Genomic DNA, 19,819 nt, shown 5'->3' on the forward strand with positions numbered 1-19,819 from the left:
TGTCAAATCAGCCTAGAAAAACGCCAGGTTTCATTTTCAGTTGGTCTTATTGCACTTTCTAACTTGAGAGGAGACACGTTTTAATTGGGAAAATTACCAGAAATCTTAGTCACTTTTAAACATGAAGCTAGCAGGCGAGAAGCTAATGGTCTAATCCGATTCAATGATCTATGCTAGGCTGAAGCTAAAAGTTGTATTGCCAGACTCACAGAATGGCTGGATGAACGGGAGCAAGGTAAATATCGATTGTTTTGCTCGAGGGGAGGTGGAAAATGAGCGTATTTCCAAAAATGGCGGAATATCCCTTTAAGGGAGCATTTGCTTTTCTGGTTTTGTCTTAGTTGATACTTGAAAAGAGTTAATTCCTTTGTCTTGCGAAAGACTGATCTGATCTCTGTTAGAAGGAGATTATTTTAAATCTGTTCGTATTGTTTTATAAATTGTCAGAGCAGTTAAGAAGAAGGAGAATGCATTTTTGTGGCAAAGAGAAGATAAGGAGAAGTGTATAGAGGGTGTAGATAAAGGAAGGGAAAAAGAAAGCCTTGTTGTGCTTTGTTCTGACATGAGAAGTATTCAAATATGCTTTTGATTTCCCCCCTATTTTCTAAATCCCCTTGAAAATCTCGACTTCATCTTTTGGAACCATACTGTATGCTTTTTTTCCATGTCCGGATATAGGATTATGGAAGCATAAGCACAATGGGAGCAACGCTTGACTCGGAGATTCCTCTTTCTTTCCAAGATGTCGTGGCTCGTAATATCACGAATGAAATGACAAAAAAAGACAAGCACTCTCCAGGAGCGCCCCGCTGTGTCCACCATGGGGCCATTCTTACACCGCTAAAGGCTACACCCTCCTTCTCTGCCCCCACCCCCCCCTCACACCTCCGCCCCACCCCTCCCCCTGAGAAAGCGTCCTTGTCAATCCCAAGCCCAGAACAATAAGGCCTGGCCCAGGGGGGACCACGGTGAATTTGCATGCAGCTGTTTGCCGTTTCCACGACCACAAAGGCCAATCAAAGGGCCGTTAATGGAGGATGACAAGCGTCGCCCAACGCCTCTGTTGCCCACAGTCGCCACCGCCACCGACGCTTCCCCTCCCCTCTGGATCGCCTCTCGTCACTCCCGTCTGGCTGGAGACGGAGGTCTGTCTCCCAGACCCAAAATACTGGTACACGCTGGTACTCCAGCCGGTGGTGATGAGGCCGCTCCTGTGAGGGATGTTTTGGGAGGCCATGGGTCACTGAGGATGAGACTCTCCTTGGCAGGGCGGGCGGCCCCAACCGAAACCTTGGCAGGAGGAGCTGAAAAGAAAACTTGTGTGGTGGTGGTGGCGGGTCATCTTACGAGCTAGCTTGCTAGCCAGACAGTCCGAGTGCGATGGCATTTCGACCCAGTTTTGTTTGCCCAGTACTCCTTTGATGATGGCAATGTGCCATTGTAGTGCATTCTTTTTTTCCTCTCTTCCCACTTGTTCCCCTCCACTTGTTCTTCCCATCCCCCAATTTTTGTCCAAATGCATTCAGCTGGGGCTTGGTGCCACATCCAATTTCAAGGGTGTTGATAGAAAACAAAATTTGTATTATGGAAGGGCTTCTTACCCGTAAATTATGGTCCACACACTGAAAGAGAAGGGTGGCTCCCAGAATGCAACACATTGTGTGGCAACATTGGCCACTGCCTGCTCACTTGAGCTCAATAGCGGGCTTAGGGAGGTGGTCAGGAGGAGGCATAAGAAAAGCTACTTTTCCCAGTCACTGACCAGAATGCCTGATAAGGCTCCATGTCAACAAGGCCAGGAGAAGGAGGATCACAGCCAATTACGGCGCGGCTGGACCAGTTGCCATGGCGATTGGATTGAGCATTCCATATGATATATTATTTACTGCCTAGGACACCCCCTTAACATGATTTAATTTAAAAGGAGTGAGATAAAGACAGAGAGAGAGAGACGGGTGAAGTGAGAAGCTTCAACACTGGGTGCAGGACTGTGCTTTTGTTGGTCCTACTCTTAGGGCACTAATTTGAGTCTGCAGTGAGCACCACGTACGGCTACCATGCTGTGGAAACCACGCAGCGCGAGCAGGCGGTTATGCCAATATTTGCTCATTTATCAACATGTCGCAGAGTGCAGTGAAGCAGAAATCAGTTGAGTATTTTCTAGTGTTATTATTTAACATCCCGAGAAACAAACAAAAGGTTAACTTTGGATGTGAGTTCGTTGTCTAGGAGTTTCATGGAAACTGCGTCACATAAACCAAATTTATACACTAATTACTTCCTAGTCTGTGCGCTGGCCCACTGATACTTGTGTGTAGAGTAGTTTTGACTGGTGTTGCATCAGCGAAGTGTTTTGCCCGGTTCATTAAATGAGCAAGAGTTTGTGTTTGGAAGGTATTAACGCATTGCATTGTGCATTTGGTGTCATACAAATTAGATCCCAAGATTTAGAACTGGCTACAGAATTCTCCCATTTAATGATTTATACCCAGCACTACTTTAAAGTCAATTAAATTAGAGCCGTTAGTGTTGAAAGTCATGAGTGGTGGTGGAACCTCACACATTCTTCAGTCATAGTGCAGTCCTAGCTGAAGGACACAAGGATAAAATTGGATTGCTTCTATTGTTGTCAAGCTGAAAATAAGTAGGAAAAAAAGCATTGTACATTACAGTACATCAACCTTCTCGTATTTGTATTGGTCGCAGATTCCTGCCTTCTTCATGTTCGGTGGCGCGTTTCCTCAAGTGGTTTAGATTAGCTCATTTCAGGTGCCTCTTCTGTAACTAAAATTTTTTTCAAGTGTAAGAGAGTCATTTACTATGTTGAATACCACCAGTGACAGAGCTGACTTTGTGGGTCTTTCCTCAGATACCGATTGCCTGATAGTGAATGGCAAAGTAATTTGTTGTTCGCTCCCAGGTCAGTCTTGATACTCCCCTCTCCATTATTGATTTACTGCCTCATACCCCCCTGAGCCCACAGAGATCTGTCCAAGACTTGGGGGTTGGGTGGTAGGCGAGCCCTAGGCTTCATCAATCGTAAGGCCTCTCTTGACAGCTGTTGGAGATCAGACCACAGATCTGTGATGTATGTGGATCGGTGGTGAGCTGTTGGCGGCAGGGGCCGCATGTGAGAGGGGTGGTCGTTGACCGAGGCAGCATCTCCGCCTGGTTTGTCTCGCATAGTTTTGAAAAACTCTTGAAGCGCGCCCGCTCTCCCCTGCACTTTGTTCTCGGTGTGATAAACCTGTCACATCACACTATGAGCAATGACCATTGAGCCATTCATCAGTCTTTGCAGTGAATCCAGGGAGTGGCCTGTTTTTGCTCCTGGACCATTTCGGCCAGATCTTTATTGAAGTTATGGATGGCTGCAGTCAACACAGGACCAGTTTTTTTTTTTTAGACTAGCCTCTCAACAGCTAGTATTTTCTTTATCTCAAACATTTTTTGAAATATAGATACTGGATGTTTTCCATTATTATTGGGAAATAATGTCACAGTGGATTGTTTTCTACTCTTGATTAGTGGATCTTGTGTGTCCATGTTTCACGCTGCCTCTGCTTCCTATGTTGAGCTGCCTCGTACCAGTGTGCTCCAAGCCTCATCGGTTTCACAACCGAATGTACAGCCTAATGATATTTCTGTCCAGCTGACTGCCGTTTGTCACACTCTGATACGCATTAATTCATGCAACAGAGTGGCAAACACCTCAACTGAAAGGAATCCATTTATTTCATGCTTTTTAACTGTCTAAAGACCACTATCCTGTCAAATGACCTCTAGTTGTCAAAAACATTTTTTTTTAAATTTATTTATGACACTGTCAGTTAGATTTCCCCCCCTCATTCTCCAGTATCAGTATTCCTGAATATATATCTCAGTCCTGTCTCTCACTCACCTATAAGTAAACAAATGTAACAAGCAAGGACTAAAGGAAATGCGTTTTTTCTTTTTTTTCTATCTTCGGTTGAGCGGTGCGAGTTGAGTGCAAGGCTGAAAGGTGGGAGTGAATCTGACACAAAAGGAACGCAGAGAAAGGCACAGCAATGCACTCATCTCACACTGGAGGCTTCCGGCGGTTGCATATTTCCCACTCCCGAGCCGACAATGCGCGCAGGAATGGGTCTCTCCGTCAGGTGTTGCCTGGTAATTAGCAGCAGGGCACTAAATGAGTTGGTTAGTGCTAATACAAGACAGTGGTCTGGAGTGAAAGGGGGGTGGGGGGGTGGAGCTCTTTCTTGCTCCCCAAGGCAACAGGCTGAAAGGGGGCTAATTGGAGAGCATGGAGCAGAAAACACAAATGGCAGCTGCCCTCTCGGGACGCACTGTTGCTGCTAACAACTGTGGTTATTGGCAGTTCACTCACAGTGGTGCGACCTCTGATTTTGTTTTCTTTTTTTTTTTATCTGAAGCATACACAATGCATGCCTCAATTTTGACAGCAAGAACCCTTTCATAGCACATCACCTATACGTAATCTTGAGATTAAGACAGCATGAATGTGCAGCATGCATTCTTTGAGTCTCTATACAGACTCTATATAGATCAATGTTGCTCTGTTTATGACATTCTCTTTTTCTGTTTCGTCTTTTTCCTGAAGTGTTTTTACCACCTTCCTTTTCCTTCGTGCGTATCTATCTGGCAGTAGCCTATTGTCCACTGTTCAAGAGGAGAAAATGCAGCTTTTGTAAAAATGATTTCTTGAAGGACAACAGAGCTGTGTTAAATAGTTGATTTCCGTGTAAACGCTGCTACTTTGGCTGTGCTTATGTCCGTACAGTAGAGCATGGCGTATAGATTTTTCCTCCAGTGTGGACACCAGGCAGTCCTCCCTTCGACCGGCAGTGCTGTATAATGGATTAAATTACACTTCATGCTTCTGAGATACAGTTTTCTCTCTACCTTCGTTTGTTTGAAAAGTACTCCCAGTAAACCAGAGGGTATCAAAAAGACAGAGTTTGAATTTACTTTGAAGTTCCAATGTCTCCCTGGAAATTCATGAAGGTGGTTGAGATTAATGTGTGCCCAGTAAGAGTTTCAGTGTTGAGTTATTTTCAGGAATCTTGACACAGCACTGTGGTATGGTGTCAGTTTAGTGCCATTGTTACAGGCATAACATGGAGGAGTATATACTTCTCCTTCGAAAAACCTCCAAGCAAACATCTACACAAAGATTGTACGCTGCAATGAAAACATATTTTACTACCCATTTTTAAGCTGTATTTAATGCTTATCTGTGATTGAAATTAGTTTGGGAGTTAGTGTGAGAGGTATTTCAAAGGATTTGAGTGATTGTGTTATGAGCAGAACAAAAATTAATATTTTGAACCCTTTCCAATGTTTAATGCAGTTTTCATTCAATCAGTTTAATTAACCAGTAATTCCACCCACCTTGTGCTTTTGCATCTTTATCTAAATCAAAACAGGTGTGCACCTAAATAGATAACTCACAAAGGATGACATGCTGCTATTTTGGCTGTATCACCTCGCTTCATTTTTACATATTTCTCATGGATGTTTAAGGCCCAAGCCATCCATTGTTTCTTCTTCATACTGAATCACAAAATGTGCATTAGAAGAACCCCCAGATATAACAATAATTCCTTGTAAATTAGCCGCATTACAGTGTTTTATCACAGTACAGTGTTTTTAAGTTAAGAGACAAAACCATATACCATATTAACTGACCACGTGTATTACTGTAACCTCATAACTGTAGAAATGTTGCAAAATCAATGTATAAGCCAGGGCTAATAGTTTGGGAAATTACGGTATTCATTTGTGCCTGATTATGAAAGAAGATAGAGACGTATCTGTGTCCACTGTATTTGACTCTGGTTCGCTTGTGTGTCTCCTTCACAGCATTCAGCCGTGCTGCCTTGCCCTTTGGCCTGGTCAGGAGGGAGCTCTCGTGCGAGGGCTACCCCATCGATCTCCGCTGCCCGGGGAGCGACGTCATCATGATTGAGACGGCAAACTACGGCCGCACCGATGACAAGATCTGTGACGCTGACCCTTTCCAGATGGAAAATATCAACTGCTACCTCCCCGACGCCTACAAAATCATATCGCAAAGGTAAAGGCTCTCTCATGCCCGGCGCTCCTCAGACCAGAAATGTGGACTTCATTTCCTGCAGAAGAGATGGATTCAGATAAAGCATTTTCATCCTGCCTTTATAGTTATGGCTTTGCAGAACACAGAAGGGTAGCCATCAGCCAAAAAGGAAGCCTGATTATCAGTGCGTGATGCCGGCGCATAACTGCACATTCCAAATTAATTTAGTACAGCGCTCATACCGACTTTACACGGATGGGATTATCGGAGGTTTGAAATACGAGCTCGGCCAATTAATCCTGCTAATAGGTTATATTCGCTGTCTCTTGCCACATGTCTGCACTCCTTGACATATATACATGTAATCCGTCATCCTCGCAGTGTCTACACCATTTAGCTGGTGTGGGGGAGGATGGGCTGTCTCTATCTCACAGCAGCTCCGGCTCCGGCAGCAGCCCTAGTGTCTCAGAGCTCTTGTGTGTGAGTGTGTGTGCCTCGCTTTTAATTCCCTGTGCAGACGTTGTGGCCAGGTCCCCCGGTCTGAGTAATGCTCTGCACTCATACCATTTATATTAGTGACACTTGTGCTGGCGCGGCTCTCCCTGGACACTCCTGCTTTGCTACCACACTGTACTCATGCGCGCACACACACACAACACATACATGCGCGCACACACACACAACACACATACATACATGCGCGCACACACACACAACACACATACATACATGCGCGCACACACACACACACACACACACACACACACACACACACAGACACACACACACACACACACACACATGCATACACAGACACACACACACATGCACTGAGAAGACCTAGCCACCTGGCTAGTGTATATTTAAAGCACACCGTATTAAAATTGCATAAGGCGCAACCAACTCCATTCGTCGGCTAAAATGCACTGTTAACCAGCGGTAGCAGCCCGCCTGCCTGTGCTCCAGTGGGCATGGGCTTCCTGGGAGGTATACAGGCCCCTGTTAACTTTTCAGAGGCTTATGGAAGCCTCACTGGGTTCTGTCTCTCTGTGTTTCAGGGGGCTCTTCCCCTACCATCTGTGAATACTAGATCTAGGGGATAATGTTTCGTCATATTTTGGTTCTTGCCCAGCAATAAGCCCCTAATATGTGTGTTGTCATCATTTGTGCAACATGCTTTTGTCTATTTATATCAGCAGTTGAACTGTATCCACAGCTGTGCCTCGTTAGCACATGCACCCACTAAGGCTCAGTTCAGACATGCAACCAAGGCCTCATCACCCATTACAACAAGGTGTGCTCAATCCAATTGCCTCAGTTTAAATACTGTATGTGCTTTGATTTTGGTTTTGTGAAATGTTGTTTGAGATCAGTGATGAATTAAGTTACCTCTCCTGTTAATCAGAAGTACTAATGTTGATCGCCTGGGATATTTAACGGCTCGGTCTGACACGGTATATCTGCTACCTATTCCTAGAGCTGGTATTGTGGACAAACACTGGAGATATTTTTCTTTGGTGCACTGGATGGAAAGCTAGAGGACTTTGCTGCGCAATTTGTTGAATTTGACAAAGCATGGCTGGCATTAGAGTTATGGGGACTGTATCTCTAAATATTTTATTAGTTAGCTGCTCTCTGTGTACTTTGGTGTGTGCGGAATGGTAATTCAGAACTGTAGATGTCGAGCTAACAAGGTTAATATGTCTCAAGGTCGGCAGAGTCAAGGTATCACTTTGAAAAATGTTCTGCCTTTCCCAAAAGTCTTCCGTTCTGAGAAAGTTACCAATGCACTCATTATTGTGTGCCATGAATATTCAATAGTAGCTTCAGAAAAGAAACGAATGAAATGATAAATTTCACTGGTCTTCTTATCAGTGGAATAGATTAACATTAAACTCTTCACATCAAAGTCTGTCCTCTGGGCGATATCAGTTTGTGATTGACAGCACACCATTTGTGTCCATTGTGGGTTCGTAAAGACCTGAATTCCTAAAAAAAAAAACCGAAGCAATCTTGGGGCACTTTAATTAAAATCAGCCACATCAAAACCACACCACTGCACTAATATGTCATGGAAATAATTCCACTGTCCTTGTGCATGTTTATTTAACTATGAAACTTTTTTTCTTTTTTTTTTTGAAAGCAAGCGCATTTAACGTTTCTTTTTAACAGTTGGTTTTGCCCTTTGAAGAGTTGCGCGCGTCCCAACTGGTCGACCCTGTTGTTAGGGGGCAGCGCCTGGAGAACAAGGAGGCCGGCCCTAACAATTGTTTTTAAACAAAATCACAGTTATGTCTCAAATGAGGCCAGACAGGGTCATGCTGAGTTCAACAAAAACAAAACTCCCTGGGGGAAAAGAGCAGTGGAGCTGACAGCTTCTCCTCAAGGTGCATACCAAGTGTACACCCAGAGAGGATCGAGGCTCCTATTTTTTCATTTTTTTTACTGGTGGGGCATGTTCATTTATAATGCTCCCACACACTCCTCTTCAATTCATGTCCAGTATGTGTGTGTGTGTGTGTGTGTGTGTGTGTGTGTGTGTGTGTGTGTGTGTGTGTGTGTGGGAGGGGGGTGATATCACTGGCATGACTCAGGTCAAGGTGAAAACTCTCAACATTGAGCAGTAGCAGTCCCACTGCCCCCAAAGCGTATGCAACCACACAGCATGTGTGTGGGTATATGCTAATAACTTTGTGTTTTATCTTCATGTTTATTGTCAATACATGGTGGCCTTGTCAAACAGGAGCGGCCTTATCATGTGTTGTGTGTGAGAGAGAGACAGAGGGAGGAGAAAAACTGGACAAGGTTTTTTTTTTTGAATTTCGAAAAGAATGTTCTCAAGAGCTTTAGCAACCTTCCCTGTGCTCTCTTCCCCTTCAGAATAACTTGCAGTAATGGCCCTTGGCAGAGGATAATGAAATTTTTCTTAATTAATATTTCCAGTCTGGGACTCTAGGGTTGCTCACAGCCACAGTTGTCTCATAGTCACCAGTGTGGGTGAGGGAATGTGTGTCGGCTGTGACGCTAGTCTGGGTAGCGTAGGAAATGACGCAAGGACAACGCAATTGTAGTGCAGCAGGATTCCAAATAGATCAGAGGTGTTTTTGGGTGGACTCATTTAAATGAGTCGATTTATTAATGCATAGGGCTATTTATATGCAACTTTCTGTCAGTGTCAGTCAAGTATCTTTTCTTTATTGTTATAATAGTATGTGTTTGAGTGAAAGATGCACCATGATCATTTCCATGCCCTGAATTGAGCTGAACAGATATGAATATATATATGAATGAACACATTGTGTCCTCAGCTGTCAAGTTTTCATTTTCCTCCCTTCAGTCCCAGCTGACATTATTCTTGGTTATTGGTATCTACCGTTAATTGTTGGGGACATTTCTTTTTATAAGAACTGTATCAAATACAGTTTGGGAGTGGATGCATCCAAAATAATCATATTGTGACTGCATATTGTAAACATTGCTCATGAACTGTTTCAGCAATAGCTGGGTGGATTAATTAATTTACGCATGTTTTAATTATTTTGAGAGCGATTGCATGCTGTGTTAATGAGACCAACACACACCAAACACACAGGCATTCATTTTTTCATTAACTGTTAAAGAGCGTACTGACTTTGCTTCTGACCTTCTGAAATATTTAGCACCAGCCTGCAAGTTGTTGAAATTCCCATTTTTATGGCAAATGTTTGTGACGGATATCTGTTTGCTGTTGTGTCACCAATCTCTCTGCATAGAGGATTTTTGATTGAAGCTGAACCAATTTCATCCTTTATTTACACAAAAAGATTCTCTATCGCAGATGTATATACAGTACACACACATTCTGCAGAACAAATGGCCTCACACACATTTCCATATAGCCGAAGCACTTCATAGCCAAGGTCACCTCAAAGCTTTACAAAGAAATCTCTCTTACCTTTCCAATATAAATGGGATGGATTGCGTTCTTAAAACACATTTTGGAGATTTACACTACTGAACAAATCAACAGTTAGGTGTGTCTCTGTACTTTTGAATTGGATTCAGTCAGTTGCTTCCACTCGCTTTCCAGGAATTATTATTGTTCTTTTCTTCCTTTTTAAAAGTTACTTGCTTACAGGAAATGTGTTTCGATGAAAGCCTTGAGCAGCTTTCGACCCTTTCTTCTCATACATGTATAAGGCCTATGAGTGAGTTCAAACCATTGACAATTAGAAACATGTGCCACGTGGTGTCATGAGCTTGGGCTCTGAACAAATTTAGCAAAAATTGCTCTGACATATTGGCAAAATGGATGTCTGAGTCTGAGCCAGAACTTACATAGTATGCATAAAGTAAGCCAGGTCAGTGAAAAAATCTTATGTGGTTAAATCTTTAGTTATTTGTGATGGCTTCACTTTTGACTGACTGAACTGCCCATGATTTTCTACATACAGAAGTTCAGGGACGTGGCTTCTAACCTCAGTCTGTCTTTTGCAGGTGTAACAATCGGACACAATGTATTGTTGTCACCGGGTCAGATGTCTTTCCTGATCCCTGTCCAGGGACCTATAAGTACCTTGAGGTTCAGTACGAGTGTGTCCCTTACAGTAAGTAGCATTAACAGTCTTCAGATTTCAGGTCAATGTAATGCTAACTGCTACTAAAGTAATACACATGTAGGCATGCCAAGGTTTTTGCTTGCACAATTGATATATAACTGTTCTTTGTACCATGTTTCATGAAAGATTGGTAGTTTCTGTCAAATCACCACTAACTACAGCATAATGTTAAATCAATATATACCATGCCATGCACCTGCACACGCACATGTCATTTTTACTATGAACTTCACTCCTCTTTTGCTGAATCCCCACTGGAGACATTTTGTTTCAGACGTTAACCCTGTTCACAGCCCCTCGTCTTCACAGCTGCTGAGTGCGGCTGCTCACATCTGTTTGCTGATATCACCAGAATCGAGCCCTCAGAATATGCTTTGTTTCTGTCCCCTTTCCAGATGTAGCCTTCCTCATTTGCACATTCCCTCTCTTTTGTGTGTGCTTTCACTCAATATATATCTCGCTTTCTCTCTGTCTTATTGTCTCCCTCTTTCTCTTGCTATCTCTTCTTTACTGACTTATTCCCTTGTTTGATTCTCCTTTTGTCCATTCGGCTGCACAAAATGGTCCTTGTACAGAATTATTTGTTTTTTTAAGACTACTTTTTTTTTTAGACCTAAAGCAAAGCAACTAGGAATTCCAGTGTTGTTTGGTTATAGGGGACCGCACTACAAAAATATATCTTGACATTGATTTTTGCCTGAAAAGTCCTCTGTTCCATAATCATGGCATGTTGTCAAGCTCTTCTGCTGATACAAGCTGAATATTCCCTTTCTCTGTCTTGAGCAAAACAAAACAAAACAAAAAAGCACATTCTCATGACACTTCAAAAGCAAGGGTTTTTGGATCGATGACTTCTGGATGCTGTTTAAAAATGAATGAATGCAATGGTGGTCACCTGATGGCTGAGCTTCATCATTTTTTCCACCTTTCTGTGAGACATTTAAAAGGGAAAGCATGCTTCAGTGGGTATAAAACCAGATCCCACTGTAATGACAAATTAGTGTTATCCTCAGAGACCACTCTGACACTATTGAAAGCACCTAAGTGTCAAGTCTCATGCAGATTCGCCCCCGTGCTCTTCTCCTCCTGCTCCTTGCTCTCTCTTTCTCTCTCCATCTCTTTCCCTCTCTGACTGTCAAAACACTGTTGCTAATCTAACCTCTGCCTCTGCGTTAATAGGGGGGATGCTGCACACACAAGCACACACACACACACACACACACACACACACACACACACACACACACACACACACACACACACACACACACACACACACACACACACGCACACACACACAAAATGTTTTGCTCCACTTTTGACGTGTGCTTTTCCTGAGCTAGGTCTAATTGTCATGGTCTTGTCCGCTAACACGTTGTTTTGTATATCTGTAGATACTCTTATAGTTGACTCATGCTAATCTTTCTCTCCCTCTTACGCTCTTTCCATTCTCTTTTCCAACGCTTAAAATAGAAGTGGAGCAAAAAGGTAAATGGCTGGTCTGGTCCCTAACCCTCAGCCCCCTTGTTTTGTGTCATATGATTTCCTGTACCCACCTCCCTCCCCCCACCCCCTGACACCCACCCCATGGTGTTCGAGGCTTTACATCAATTCTGCAAACACACCACACCACACCACAATTCGTTCAGAAGTATCCAGCTGTAGTGAACACATTAAGCAGGTTTAGCCACTTGCTCAAATGTCTACTTGACCAGATAGAGGTAAAATTAAATGCTTTGCTATTCGGCTGGTAACACAGATCGAACTGTTTAACCCTGAATTAGCCCGGCGGTGCAAATGACTGGCTGCTATCGCTAATGATATAATAATTGCACAACGATCATGTTTCCTGTTAGTGAACTAATATTATTGCATTTTTACCATATTGTATTCAGTAGGCTAGTTATTTCAGTGCCACTGCTTATTTAACTTTATGTAATTTCTAGCCTGCAACATACTTTGCAACATTTTTGTAAAGGTAGACACACCATAGGAACAGAGGGGGTTGCAGGTTCACAATAATTTACAGCTTATTCATTTGCCACCAAACGCATAGCAAGCTCTAGCTATGTATAGAAACTATAGGAGAACATATTGATGCTATTTGCATTCAAACCCTGAAAGGTTCCATTAGGTTAGTGGCTGCATTGAATTGTCTGCTGTGAATCTGAAAAGGATTAAAGAGGTACTCTATCCCCGGACCCGTGGCTTCTGAAATACATCCCTCCTGGCTAAAATACAACATAAATTTGAGTGGACGTGACAGCATTAATCTTCACCAGACCCCGTTTCAATCCTGCAACGACCCGGCTCTGTAATAAGACATTCTCCAGTTAGTGTGTGTTACCACTACACCATCAGAATCCCATTTCTGCCAGAACGCACAAGCTTATCAAATATATATATATAAGCATATATATAAATCATTGTTTTTCCAACATGCGGTTAGATTGACATTTTGTGTTTTTGCCAGTATCTGGTCTAGTATGTACTCCATTATCATAAAAGAAGCACCATGCAGCTGTACACCATAAAGATGCCCTTTAATATCACCAAAGATACCAAAAGAAAATACCCTCTGTTTGCACAAGGAGTGTTTATAGGGAGTGCATATTACAAAGATTACACATTACACAGTCTCCTCCAGTCGCACTCAGCCTTTTGGAAACCCTTCCCATAGCACGTGGTGATTGCTGCGGTAGTGATGTGTCCGTCCTCCACTACTGAACTATGATGGCCACCCCCCTATGCTCTGATATAGGGACCTGTAATCTCGTGCCAAGGCCTCCCTCGCCCATCTGTAGTTAATCTTGCCTCAGTGACTTCCTTGGGGTCGTTCCTTTACTGCTTCCGCCCCTATCAGTATGAAATAGCACTCTCATTCTGTACCAATGTCTCTCCCCTCCAGCTCGCCTACCACCCCTCCCCAATACCCATCCAGTTTGTGTTGTTTGTTCTTTCCTCAGACATGATTCATGTATGTGTGTTTATTTTTCGAAGGTATGGCTTTTTTTTTTTGCACAGCTGGTAGAAAACTATATGCCCTTTTTTTGTCATCCAATGCCAGGTACACACCTTTAAAAAAAGAAAAGAACACATATCTGTTTAGGGAGCAATCCCGAAGCCCGTCTACGGCCACGTGTGGCCTCTACTTTCAATTACAGGGCACCTTTTTTTGCCGTTCCGTTATCTCCCGCCTCCCGTCTATTCTGTCTGTTCTTTTCAGTTAAACACGTATGAGAGCATTCTCAGGGAGCAGGCCCAATTCCAAACATCACTTCCACTTTCACTGCCTTCTCTTAACCCTTTTGTATTCCCTCTCTACTATGCACATAAGTCCAGTCACAACAACACCACCACCACCACCACCACCACCACCAAAAGAGAGTGTGGCCTACGAGCCACTGCAATATTTGTTACATGTTTGACCCACACGAGAGAAAAACAAAATAAGGAAATCAACAACTAGAACGTATCATTTGAATGTGTGGGATGATGTTTGTGTCTGACTTTCTGTCTTGCTCCCTCTGCCTGTTCTCAGTTTTCATTTGTCCTGGGACTCTGAAAGCTGTTGCGGAGCCCACCTTTGTCTTTGAGGCGGAACAGCAGGCGGGCGCGTGGTGTAAAGACCCCCTCCAGGCGGGCGACAAGATCTACCTCATGCCCTGGACGCCGTACCGCACGGACACCCTGATCGAGTACTCCTCGCTGGAAGACTTCCGGAACGGCCGGCAGACCACCACGTACAAGCTGCCCCACCGGGTGGACGGCACGGGCTTCGTGGCGTACGACGCCGCCATCTTCTTCAACAAGGAGCGCACGCGCAACATCGTCAAGTTCGACCTGCGCACGCGCATCAAGAGCGGCGAGGCCATCGTGGCCAACGCCAACTACCACGACACGTCGCCCTACCGCTGGGGCGGCAAGTCCGACATCGACCTGGCCGTGGACGAGCACGGCCTGTGGGTCATCTACGCCACTGAGCAGAACAACGGCCGCATCGTGCTGAGCCAGCTCAACCCCTACACGCTGCGCTTCGAGGCAACCTGGGACACGGCCTACGACAAGCGCTCGGCCTCCAACGCCTTCATGGTGTGCGGCGTGCTGCACGTGGTGCGCTCCACCTACGAGGAGAACGAGAGCGAGGCCAGCAAGAGCCAGATCGACTACATCTACAACACCAAGATGGGCCAGGGCGAGTTCACCGACATCCTCTTCCCCAACCAGTACCAGTACATCGCCGCTGTGGATTACAACCCGCGCGACAACCAGCTTTACGTGTGGAATAATTTTTACATCCTGCGATACGATCTGGAGTTCGGGCCGCCCGATCCCGACGAAGGTAAGGCTCATTACGATCTCTTTGTTTGGATTTGCAGTATGTGTTGATTTTCGAGTGCACGCTGAATGCGAGTGGAGTGCCGGATGATACAGCTGACTGATTTTTAATTTAGAGTTGAGATACAAGTGTGATGTGGTGGAGAGGACCCTTTTTGCATTAGTTCCCATGGGGATGTTCTGCCTTGTATACAGAATTACTGATTCGCTCAGCGGGATGATACAGGCCGATGATTTACATTGCCGTAATGTATGGCTTGCAGAAGGCTGCCATATCGGCTGATTACCATAAAGCTGAACTGTGGGCTCAGCTCCTCACTTATCAAGAGGCACCGACCCCATCGGCTGTCTAATCATGGGGCCCGGGGCCATCCATTGTCAACTCTGCCCTTGTTAACCTTCCCACACACACTCCTAGTGGAAGTGGGAATGTGAAATATGCTATCGCCATCGAGTTCAAATCTATAGCGTCAGGAGAGGAGACAGCTTGAAGAGGCCCATGTCGCGGCACTGTTATGGATTTTGGAACCTGTTGCTATGGCTACCCCATCAGGCTTTCGGATGGGGAGGGGCCACAATTTGCACTAGATTGGGGCTCTCCAGACACCATTCCTGCACTGGTGAAAAGGCTACAGCACAGACCTCCGCGCACAGCAGGTACCGTGAATCACGGACATGTGACAAGGTTAGAGGAATGACTGCGCCGGTGAAGATGAGATCAATTACTGGGGGCCATTTGTAAGATGGGATAGATTTGAGACAGGAGTGGGGTTATGGAGGGGTGTTAGACGTGTGATGGGGGGGGGGGTGAGGGTTGGATGGGGTGGTGGTGGTGGGGGGGGGGGTTGATGAGAGCTAGACCAGATGTGTCAGCAGACAGGAGCTCTCTGTCACGGGGGATAATAAGCATAATCACGTCGTCGCCACCTCCTTCCTCTCAGAGCAGGAGCCTTGGCAACGGGGCTGGGAAGGCGTGCTCGGCCCCCGTGGCCTGTGACCCGCCCCCGCGCCCTCCCGTCACAATGACTGTTTGTTGTCATGTGGCCTCTTTGTGAGGCCCGGGCTAAAAGGTCCAGGGGCCCAGGACTAGAACCTGCCACGCCGCAATTAAGTCCAGCCAGACTCCAGAATTTTAATGGGGCTGCCAAGCGTGAGGGTTGTGGAGTGGGTGGGGAGTGGGGAGGGAAACCATGTGAAAACCAGCACACTCTAGCACTGAAGCTCCAATATATGTAAATGTGATTAACAACAAAATTATCATAATTACCATCCGCGGTTGATCACGGGAGCGCACAATCTCACTGCATTCGCAATGAGGAGCTTAAATATTCACTCTGCCAACACCTCAGACATTCTCTGAGAGCCCCCCCCCCTTTAACACCCCCCCCCCACACACACACACAGAATCCCACCCACCCTCCACCACCACCACCGCCATCCCCATCGCCCTCCAACCCTCTTTGCCATCACCGTCTCCTGCTGCCACATTTTTCCACCTCATCTCGTGATTTGAATTGCTCGTCCTGCGTTCACATTGCACACAGCAAATCACATTGTTGGTTGAGCTGGCTTGTCCTGCGGTGATGACAACGGTCTTCGCATCTGTCAGCCCCAGCATCAGGTGATCTAGTGCTGCACTTCTCGTTTTGCGGTTGTTGTTGAGATGCCGCTGAGTGTTGGGGGTCATCTTTGTGCTCAGCTGAAAATAAACACATGTGGGTAATGAAAAATGAATGCATGTGTGTGCTGCAACCACCGTTTATATGTCGTTTGTCTGTGGCCAAATTAAACGTTTTCTGTTGATTCAGTTAAAATGCACTGTACCTGCAACAGTATAAAACTATTATGTTTTATTGCCACGTACAATGTAGACCGCAATAAAGAAACCTACTCGACGACGGAGCCTAATGGTGCTGAAATAACGTCTCTCTCCCTGCAAGTGAGAAGCTCTTGAGGCATAGAGGAAATTAATTCTGTCCATTAAGATTCACTCAGTCCACACACTAAATTCCACTGCCATTTCTGCTCACAAGACTCTACCAAAATACAAAAACAGTCTAGTATATGCCTTCCCTATTATGTAATATTAAAAGCAGTGATGTGCTAAAGCTGGATTGCTAGTCATATATTGTATGTACTGTTGCTGTGTCAGTTTTTCTCTCCCATATATAAAATCAAGATATTGTTGGGGTGCTGTTATGCACCAGACCATGGGAACAAGTCCCGCCAATAAAGAGTTTCCCTTTGCGGTTGAAAGAATTTGCTTCTGTGCAAAGTTCCTGCATGTAATAGTCATAGAGAAAAAAGGGATCATCAATTCAAAATGGTGGAAATTGAGTTAGCAAGACCTTTCAGTAGAGAAATCGAGGAAGAAATTCTTGCCAATTGCTGGCTCTCTGTTCAGAATAATGATTTACGTGACAATTAATCATTTTCATGTTAAAATTTCATCATCCGTTTCAATTTGCGTGCGCCTCCTGCTTGCTGTAGATTGTGTGAAAGCGCGCTCTATTGAGCTACAGAGGCATTCAAGGTAGTGAAAAGGGCCACACAATCCAAACGCACGTCCTCTAATACAACCACACCTCTGAGATAGCATGCCAATAAAATGCGTCCCTAAGTACCGTTGATTTAAAAAAAAAACCTTACAGTGACACTTGAAAGGCATTGTCTGTGATGCACAAAGACACGGCCTCGTCCAAGCCCCTTGAATTAAAAGGAGTGTAATCAGAAGCGCCAATAATTGCCAGGAAGATTTCAAAGCAACGTGGTTAGAAGGGAGAAAGATTAATTTGCCTTAGAGGTAGCATTGATCTGAGAGGTAAAGGAGAGCCGTGCGAGCGTAAAATTGCGACTGCGTGGAAGGTATGGAGCTATAGAGCTCATGACGGAGGATTCTGCCTGTGCTGGATCCCATGTCATGGCGTATATTTAATTTGTTTGTTTAATCACTGAATAAATGCATGAAGTCATGCACAAATTTAAAATGGGGAGCGATTTGAAAGAGGGGGTGTAACAGCAGCGGGCCCATGCCGTTTCTACATTTGGAGCCATTAACAAGTCTCCTCGGTGAGTCATGCTGGATCAAAGGTCATTGTCCCAGCGGAGAACCTGGGGAAACGCCGCCGCCGCCGCTGCTGCTGCTGCTGCTGCTGCTGCCACCGCCACACTGACTGGCTGCTGCCAGGCCTGAGAGCGAACCGTGCGCTCAAGTGGAAATGAAGGATTTGGAGGGAGCAGCAATGCCACTCAGAATGAGAATGAATAAGGGCTGAGCATCTGCACGCTGTTTATGCCTGCATCTCTCTCTTGCTGTCTCTCGCTTTCTCTCTCTCTCTCTTTCTTTTGCTCTTCTCTTCTCTCTCTCTCGCTTGCTCTCTCTCTCTCTCTCTCTCTCTCCTCACCTAACCCACTGACTGTTCTTTTTCTTCTTCTTCCCCCTTTCTCTCTCCTCTCTTCTCCTCTGCTCTGCTCTCCTGCGCTCTCCTTCAGGCTTATGTCAGTGCGGTTGCTAATAAGTGAGTCTTTTGGCTCAATGCAGTCTCCTGCCTGTGCTCTCGTAAATCAGGGATTCTAAATGCAGGCCCTGGCTGGCACCAATCCGTCAGGTTTTATCTGCCTCTGGCCCTCCTAAGAACACACGTCAGGGACATTCCACTCAATCTGTTAATGGCTCCTGTTCAGTAATGAGGACGTGTTTGACACCTGCTTGCTGGCAGAGAGTGGGGGTGGGGTGGGGTGGGGTTGGGTGGGTTGGGGTAACCACAACGTAATAGCCGCATGTTTAGTGAAGGGGGGGGGGGGGGGGGAGGGGGCAGGGCCCTAAAACTTGAGACAATCTGCAGAACAGGTGGTTTCTATCACTGCTCTTTCCTGCCGTTAGCTGTGACTGGGAGCTGGCACAGAGTGTTGACTCTGCCGCAGTAGTCTGGCCTGTTTGTCTGCTAAGTAAAGAAAAACATTGTCAGCTTTGTGGTGTAGTCAGAGATGATTACGCAGGTGGTTTCTAGGCCATGGTTGTCCATGATTTTGTGGCCGTCTTTGGACTGTAAATCTGAGTGTTGGTGATCATGTTGGTTTAGAATAGCTCCCAAAATATTTATGGCAAGCTCTCTTACGCCACCACAATACAGTTATTGAAGCGGTCATACAGTATATTATCCGTAATTTCAGTGATAATAGAAAATAAAAAAACAAATACCCATTGGCTGGAGTATAGCATTATTTTTTACTTTTGAACAGGTACACGTTTTCAATTCAATTCAATCAGTTAAATGTAATTATTCTACAATTAAACATTTTTTTAAATCTTACTTGAACAGAAGTCACATCAGAGAGAGTTAAGAGAAATTGCAACATCTAAAGTGTACCACATACTGTAAGTAAAAGTGATCAAAAGCAAAATCGTTAAGTTATATGCTCCTGTGCTGGGAAACACTGCCTAACTAAATTTCACCTGTAATTGGTTATTTAGGTTTCTTCAGCCTCATCGTCACCCTCGACCCCTCTTGCTGTAACACTGCACTTTTGAAACCACCGCTCTAATGAGTTCCACACACACACGACTAGAGGCATTTGGCGTTGTTGTTTTTGAGGCTTTCCTTGGGGTTTTTTTTTTTGGGGGGGGGCAGTCATGGTCAATGGGGACGGGTGACACTGAGGACAAGTGAGCTGATGAACAGTAGCATCCACTTCAGTCAGTCTCTGATTAGTGTGTATGAACCTAATAGAGTGGCCTTTTCGCTCATTCAGAAAACTGATGCAAAATAATCCGGTAAATAGATTAAGTGGATATCAAGGACCTTATGCAACTCTTGCAACAAGA

General features: G+C 44.9%; 1 protein-coding gene across 2 annotated transcripts in view; it reads left to right on the forward strand.

Annotated features, from left to right (window-relative positions):
• The window catches only part of LOC134074145 (adhesion G protein-coupled receptor L2-like), an 82,112-nt gene that overhangs the window by 25,018 nt on the left and 37,275 nt on the right, over positions 1–19,819 (forward strand). For both annotated transcript variants that reach the window (XM_062530412.1, XM_062530413.1), the window contains exons 3-5: positions 5,866–6,079; positions 10,535–10,644; positions 14,198–14,998. In XM_062530412.1, the coding sequence (XP_062386396.1) occupies positions 5,866–6,079; positions 10,535–10,644; positions 14,198–14,998 (1,125 nt within the window). The remainder of the gene's footprint in view (positions 1–5,865; positions 6,080–10,534; positions 10,645–14,197; positions 14,999–19,819) is intronic.

This window comes from Sardina pilchardus, chromosome 2 (genome assembly GCF_963854185.1).
Source record: "Sardina pilchardus chromosome 2, fSarPil1.1, whole genome shotgun sequence".
Taxonomy (NCBI): Eukaryota; Metazoa; Chordata; class Actinopteri; order Clupeiformes; family Clupeidae; genus Sardina; species Sardina pilchardus.